The 8,024-nt window shown below is 35.7% G+C and overlaps 1 protein-coding gene across 1 annotated transcript; it reads right to left on the bottom strand.

Annotated features, from left to right (window-relative positions):
- Positions 1-562: 562 nt before the first annotated feature.
- Positions 563-6,977, bottom strand: LOC104247890 (probable 2-carboxy-D-arabinitol-1-phosphatase). Its single transcript, XM_009804039.2, has 9 exons — positions 6,526-6,977; positions 5,142-5,247; positions 4,774-4,990; positions 4,575-4,693; positions 3,412-3,510; positions 2,096-2,149; positions 1,911-2,009; positions 1,712-1,819; positions 563-1,058 (listed from the first exon to the last, which is right to left on the bottom strand). The coding sequence occupies exons 1-9, from the start codon at positions 6,873-6,875 to the stop codon at positions 684-686; spliced, it is 1,527 nt and encodes a 508-aa protein (XP_009802341.1). The 5' UTR covers positions 6,876-6,977; the 3' UTR covers positions 563-683.
- Between the last annotated feature and the right edge of the window lie 1,047 nt (positions 6,978-8,024).

Below are 8,024 nucleotides of genomic sequence, written 5' to 3'. Positions count from 1 at the left end.
TTAAAAATAGACTTTGAACACCCTTGCATAGTCCACTGACAAAGAGTATTCAAAATTTGAACACCCTTATTGAATTTTCTTGCTTCGCCACTGACTAAAGTTAACTAATTTTTGTAACGAGGAAATAACTCAACTATACCTATATATAACAGAAAATAAAAATGTTGGAAAAACTGGTTTCGAAAATGCAAGTAGGTTGCAACTTCAACAACTCACCTTCTATAATTTTCACTATGGCACCAATTAAAAATAAAAACCATTGGATCAGTAGTCCAATGCTTGTGAAGTTGAATATGCTATGTTACTTCTCAGTAGAGGCAAGCTCATAAAGACATGGCCTTGGAAATGAATAAACTGGACGTCTCGTTTCCATTTATTAGCAATATAGAAAAAAGGGCAGCCTAGTACGCAAAACATCCCACATTCACGGAAAGTTCATGAAAGGGCTGCACCCTAAGGGGTGTGACATAGACAGCCTACCCCAACAACAAGCATTAGTGGCTGCTTCCACGGCTTGAACCTGTGACCTATAGGTCATACAGAGATAGAGATAGCTTTACTGTTGCTCCAAGACTCCCTTCATTTATCAGCAATATAGAGCTGACATATATTTCCGAACTATCTTACTCTTGTGCTTGTTACATTAACATTGTTTCAGTTCCACAACTATGTACATTTACACTTTAATATTCTTCATCCGCTTGCGTTGATCTAGTAATAGGAATCGACCATCTTCCTAGATGCGCTGTATAATTTATGCAGCGGACAACTCCTCTCCCCGAAGGTCCATCGGGAAAATCAATAACACTAATGCTGCCTGCATCCAGGTGAAATGATCCCAACCATTCCTTTGTCAGATTTAGACAGTGTCCCATCATTGCGATATGAAGTGCAGGATGGCCAACAGCGATGGCTATACTCTCTTGGTCAGATCTCTCTGATAGTTCATGCAATAGATGTTTCCATGCTTTCCCAGATTGGTCCCATAAAGATGTTGTGATGCCGTCTTCCAATCTATTTAACCAACCAGATGGAACATTTTGCATTCCTGATGCATCCTGTAGAGGAAGCAGCAGAAAATTTTAAGCATGGAAAGCATATCAACTGCAAAAATATGTCTGCACAGAGAGAACTCATACAAGTCCAAATATTTTTGTTGCAGGATGACTTACGAAACATTAATAATCAAAAAGTGAAAAAAAGTCTAAAATTTCTGAAATTAAGGAAATAGTGTAGGAGTGAGCTACAGGATAAAAACAATCGATTCACCAAAATCTGCAACATAAATAATTTAGACCCTCACAGAACTACTAGAAGAACAACCTTCTGATCACAGACTAACTGATTGACTGTGTTCTTGTACCTGTAAACTTCTGATAAGGAATTACTGAGCAAACTATAATCCAATACAAGGTTTGTGAAATCGTGAATTCCAAAACAAACCATTTTGGTAGTAGAGTGATTTTATAGAATATAAATCTGAATCATTTCAAATTTGAAAGCGAGAAATAATACAAGGTAAATCACCATTTTTTGCAGGATTTATTCAGAGCAAAACAAGAAGTAATGACAACGGTTCCAGAATTTTAAAACTTTCCAATCTCAAAACAGATGCATCCTTATTTATTTTTTTATCTTAAGAATGTGCTTCATGCGACACTCTTAGTAAATTCGACAATTTGTTTTAGGAAATCAGTAACATGTCTCTTGCCTTCTTCGATTGTGTAAGAATAGTTTCAACATCTAGATCTGGTATCTGTTTCGTCTCCACATAGCGTGGGATACAGTCAGCTCCAAGGCAGTCAGCAGCTTCTTGAACCTATAAAATTCGGTATAAAATTTTGTGTTAAGTAAGCTAATGTTCTTTATATAAAGGACTGTCAATCAACATACTATCTGAATGGTCTTACTTTGGAGATTGTGTCGGCTGTTTCTACAGATGCCCTTTTAGTTCCGCTGACTATGGTACTCACTTTCAGATCAAGAAGCAGCTCTGCGATTTTCTGTGCCTGTCATCCATTTTAATAAAATTCTGTATGCTGTGACACCACCGATATGAAGCTGAATGCTATTATGGAGAGGAGAACTATCCTACCTGTATAGCTCCAAGCATGTTCATGGGGCCATTGCCAGTATACGGCATGCTACTCTGTAAACATTTCAACTCCAATGAGAAAAAGCAGAAAATGGTCAAAGCAACAGATAATGACGCCCCAAAAGACAATGAGTAATTTGAACAGCTTGCCAACATGCTAAAAGAAATTGGGGCTAAAAACCTGAAAGTTAAGGAAAGGACAAATCAGAAATTATAGTAGATGAAAAACAAGCCTGAGTACTCCCCAACACCATACCTAATCTACGAGTGCAAACCAATGTTTACCAGGTAAGAAACATTCATAAGGTGCTTAAGCCCCATTCTCAATTTCCTACGTCACTGAGGATAACAATCTAAAAGCAGTATTGCCACATCCAAGATCAGCCAACCAACACAAGACTGTTTTTTCCTTTTTCTTATACTTAAATCTGTGCAAAGTGACCTCTGACATCCTATATTCCTTCTCTTTGTTTATGCTCAGGTTCAAAACTAATCTGTTAAATCGGTTAAGATAGAATTTCGTTTAAGCAGATTTTGAAATATGATCTGCTGATGCAAAGTCTTCGTCGTCCATATCTCTTATCATAAGCTAAAAAGTAAAATTATTTGTAATTCTGGAAGTACTTCTAAGATAACTAAGTTTCAAGAAGTTAAAAAGTGGAAGCTGTTTGCTTTGAGCGCATAAGAGAGAAATCTAAAGTCAAGCATTTTGAGCCAACAGTCACTATTGTGAACAGAAATTGCTCAAGCCATTGCAAAGGTGGAAGAAACTGTCTCTAGTATTTTTAAACCTGGCAAGTACATTCTCCACCTCTAGAAAAAGAATATGATCTCACGTTAGAGTCACTGGAATGATTCGTATATAGCCTTTCTTCCTATTAATTTACCCGTTCATCCATTGGTTTTGTCTATAAGGGTGGTATCTTCGAGAATGATCTCATGAGAGGTGATAAAATAGATAGATAAGGTTCTTCCATTAGCTGAAGACCAAAATCCTAGCACCGAATGTATGTGTCACTCAATTCTTTTTTGTTTTTTTTCTTTGATTATATGTATCTGTCACTAAAACTAGTCTTCGACCAGAAATTATTGCAAGCGGTTTGGACAATCATACTTACATAAGGATCAAAAGGGCTCTTTTCAGAAAAGATCCATGCTTTCAAGTTTCAACTCTGTTCTCACATAAAAAATTTCTCCAAGCAACTGCTATTTCAGGGTCATAGACCACCTTGTTATATCATAAATTTGAAATCAAGAAGCCTAATATGTCTGTTCATGGGGAATATAGAATGATTGGTCCATTGCTTACTGCATACCTCTAGGTCACTCTCTGACACTCCATGGCAGACAAGTACGATCCGCTTACTAGCTTTTCTGCCTGCAGAACTGCCCCCTGCTACAGGCGAACCTGGGGTCTGCATTATCCAAAATTATGTCACAGTGGAAAGATAAATCAGATACCACGAGAAAACACAGCCTTGAAGTCCAGTCCAGATAAAGCCATAAAGTAGAAAAATGCATCAAGTAGTTACAAACAAATGAAGAGAGCAGTTCTGAACCTACAAATCATATGTTGACCTTGAATTATCTGACAATGTAAAATTCAGTTTCAGAATTTGCATTAAATTAGATCCTGATGGAGCTAGCAATTAAATATCCGATATTCTCGTGGGGCAAATGATATGTGCAGATTCATTTACATCAATTTCTTTCAGCTGGTTTAGTGGATCCAGAAAGTCAAGTTCAGATTTTAGTTTACTGCATGAAGTATCACGGGGTATATAAGATCCTACCCAGCTTCAGTTGCTACTCTAAACATGCATGTATATGGGATTCTAAGATAAACTAAATTAGCACGCACCAATCTTCTGGAAGCAATTCAGAACCCCTCTTTCATTATTTACAAAGAAAGGATTTCCGTGGTCAACAAATGGAAATATGTGAAAGATATTCTTAGTTTGCTTTATAGACAGACTAGCTTAATGAACGGGTTGGCAAGTACAAAGTTATTTAAGATGCATGCATTTCCGACCTCCATTGGAGATCGTTGGCTCTTCTGCAAGAAGCAGGCATGCCAAGCACCACTTCTAGTGTTAGAGAGCCTAATTAAAGTATTGGATTAGGATGGGTTTAAATCGATATGCATAGTGAGGGTTCATGTAGCACTTAGAATACCAAACTCGCTTGTGATTTAGGCGTGGTTGTTGTTGTTGCACTCTCTTATATTTAGAGAGGGGATGGACCAATCAATGGATCTAAAGGAATGATACTACAGCATTAGACACTTTCTGAAAGGAAAATATGTTATGCTGAATTTTCTTATCTGAGCCAGCAATTTTTGAAATCATCCAAATCTTCATGTCACAATGAAGATAACTAGCAGAAAGTTTTCCATTTCTAGATATATTTATCAATAATCATTTAACAGATAAAACTGTTCTTATATAAAATTGAGTACAAGTATTACCAGATCAGATACCTGATTTAAACGATTAAGGCAAATACTTGGAGTTCCGCCCTCAGGTTGTGGAGTGAAGTCCAGCACACTAACCCCGCAATTGCTTTGAAGTAGAATCCTGAAGTACTCAGTTCCTAACCCTGATTGATGGTGAAACAAATATAAAAGCTAGGTTCGGACTGCTAGCAGATGTTACAACCTTATATTAAGCAAACCATACCCATGGCTGTTGCAATGAGAGCCTGATTAACCGCGTTATGAGCAACTACTAGGACAGACTTGCTTTCATGGACCAAGATCTTCTCCCAGCAGCTTTTAGCACGAGCCCACAACTCTCTCACTGGATAGTGACCATCTATGATGAAATTAGGTGCATCTATTTGCCATTGACGAAAAGCTTCACCATATTTAGCTTTTCCTTCATGTTTCAGGAGGCCCTGGAGCAGACATGTTTTCAGAATAGTGTAATATTAAGCATGAGTTGGTCCACACGCAAGCAGACAACATGAATATCTTTTTACCATCCTATAATATTCACAGATTTTAAGTCCAAGATTAAAAACGGAGGAGGTGTAAGCTTTAACTGACTTGGAATGAGTATAGGTCAATTTCCCTCATGTCAGAATCAGTAAGGATCTCCTCCTCGCGAGCACCCCATATTATCTCAGCTGTCCTCTTCGAGCGACGCAGTGGACTGGAACATGCAGCCCACCTCTGTCAACCATTTTGGAAACATAAAAAAGAATAGAAAAGACTCTTATTGTTCTACATGCATTAGCTAAAAGTGAAATTCAGATGCAATTTGTGCTCAGATTAATAAGAACAAATTAGTTGAAACCCTTTAACTGCTCTCAGGCATTTAACATACAACAACAACAACAAACCCAGTATAATCTCACAAGTTGGGTCCAGAGAGGATAGTGTGTACACAGACCATACCCCTGCCTAGAAAGTAGAGAAGCCGTTTCCGATAGACGCTCGGCATTTAACATAAAGGATAAAATTCAGATGCTGCAGTTAATCTGGAAATTTGCTTCTCCCTTATCTATTTCTTTAAGTTATTAGTTTGCGCCTCATTAATTTGCAGAGAATTAACTCATCGGAACTAACAGATATAAGACGACTCTCTTGAATGAAAAGTTACCAGTAGAAAACTGAAGCATACAGACACTAAAAGAGCAGATTATCCTTGCTTAGAGGTTAGGAGTAAAGGAGCCGAGTCAAACACTCAAGCTGAGTTTTCAATACTCGAGTGCCTAAGCTTATAATTGTCCAGTTTGATAAATAAACCCGAAAAAAACCTGACTACGATGTCCAGAAATTGTGTCCTGAAAAGCTTTGTTTGTCAACACTGGGATTGGAGAACATGGATTCCTTATATTTGCGCCGCTAAGACCCCCCACCCAACCCATAAATGTAGAATAGACAATAAGGGGCCTAAAGCCAATGTTTAATGAAGGCCTTAAACTTAAAAAGAAAATCTTAATTTATTTGAAGTATTTTTTTTAACTTTGTGAGATGCAAAGTTATTTTCTGTTACAATCGATTTCTTCTAATTATCTTTTTCAATTAATAATATAACTAATTCGTTTAATATTTCTTGAGACATTGTTGCTGTTAGGTAATTATCTTCTTCATTAAGTATGCGTATCACTAGTGCCATTGAATACTCAGCAAATTTTGAAACTTGGGAATACTAAAACTACTAAGAGGACAAAGAATTACTACTACTTATTTTCATCTCTTTAGGATTATTTAAGGGATTTTTTAAACAACTCAAAACCATGTTGGATCAAACCAGTCCATAGGACAACCTACAAAGGTTGCATGTCTCTTTTTCTCAGTACAATTTGCAAAGAAACTCAGTATTCTTGTACAATCATAAATTAGGTACTACAATAAAGCATAAATCTCTCAGGAAAATAATTTTATTAAACAAAAAAGCAAGGGGAATTCAAATCAGGAATAGAACCTTGAAAAGCAGACATCAAAGGAGTCATCAATAAGCATTTGACGAGAAGTCTCAGCCTGAGACTCTCCTTTAGAAGTAAGAACAGAGAAATCGGAGCTGCCTTGGATCCGACCCTCTGCATTCCAGGTGCTTTGCCCATGCCTCACCAGCACCACCCTCTTCGCCGCCTTTATCGGCGAAAACTCCAAACCCTTTAAACCCTCAATTTCCTTCCGCCCCGCTTTCTCAATTTCTTGAGTAGCACTTGAAGAAGAGCGTATAACTGTACATAAGGGTCTGTTTGGACTGTGAAATGGGAAACTCTTGAATGGTTTTTGAATGAAGAAAGAGGTTGCAGCTATGGAGTACATACTGTGAATTTTCTTGAGAATGGTGATTCTGCTGCTGTTTCAACTGTTTTTTGGCGCTAAAAGACAGTGGAATTGTATATTTTATGTGGTTACCGTTGGTTTGGTTCTATCGAATCAACTCAGCAAGAAAGAAGATGAGAAGAAGCCAGGCTAAAAGAATGACACGTGGTGATTTTATTCTTCTATTTTTTTTTTTTTGAATTTAGTTTAATTTACGGAAACACCCAATAATGTGTCATATGTCCAGCAATTTAGGCAATCATCGGATGAAAAATAAATAAGAACCCTTCTTAAAATTGACTGCCATGACTCATGAGGAGATATCCCATAATTATTATAAGTAACTGATACAGAATATCTATATATATATATATTAAAGCAAGAAAGTTATCATATATAATTGACATTATGGTTAAGCCAAGTGACAAACTAATAAATATCAATAGTATATGGTAACTTTATTCTATATTTAACTATTTTAGTTAAATACAAATATAATATATATATATATATATATATACGAAATTTGAATTAAAAGATAATTTTGAATTTATAGATAAAGTTCTAAAATTCAAATTTAAATTAAAAATAAAATTTATCTTTTTTCTAATCATGTTATCATACTTAATTCGGTCAATGATCATATGCAATTATGTTATAAACTTTTGTTATTTTTATAATTATTTAAATACTACTTCGCCTCTAGCGAAAAAAAAACTACTCCATATAACTAAAAACTCTTTCACATTTAAAATCCTATAAGTATAATTCTTTGAAACATTGTACCTAGATTTGAATAAAATGAAATTCTTTTGAAATAAATGTAATATATATGGTACACGTCTATGTTTATCTAAATAACAAAAAAGAGTTTACAAAACCAAATAAAAGTTTATTTACATATATAATATAGTAAACATACATGCTGGAGAAAGAAACATCACAAAATCAGTCAATATTAAAAAAAATTGTTTCTTTTTTCTTCTTGAAGAATATTTGTTTGAAGAGTCAATTTGCATAAATGGACATCAAACAAATAACAAAACTTTAGCTATATAATTGCTATCATTAATTTCAATTTAGCACATTCAAGGAATTGACGGGTATAAGCTGAAACCCCTTTATTTAGCTGTAGTCAAGCCAATATTG

Source organism: Nicotiana sylvestris, chromosome 6 (assembly GCF_000393655.2).
Source record: "Nicotiana sylvestris chromosome 6, ASM39365v2, whole genome shotgun sequence".
Classification (NCBI taxonomy): Eukaryota; Viridiplantae; Streptophyta; class Magnoliopsida; order Solanales; family Solanaceae; genus Nicotiana; species Nicotiana sylvestris.
The sequence above is the reverse complement of the archived record's forward strand: the minus strand, read 5'-3'. Positions and strand labels throughout refer to the sequence as shown.

Excerpts from the sequence above, each read along its gene's own strand:
- LOC104247890 (XM_009804039.2), bottom strand. The coding sequence starts at position 6,875 with ATGTACTCCATAGCTGCAACCTCTTTCTTCATTCAAAAACCATTCAAG. Across the intron at positions 4,991-5,141 it reads TTGACCTATACTCATTCCAA|GGCCTCCTGAAACATGAAGG; the intron begins GTCAGTTAAAGC and ends TGTCTGCTCCAG. Across the intron at positions 1,059-1,711 it reads TTCTTACACAATCGAAGAAG|GATGCATCAGGAATGCAAAA; the intron begins GCAAGAGACATG and ends CTTCCTCTACAG.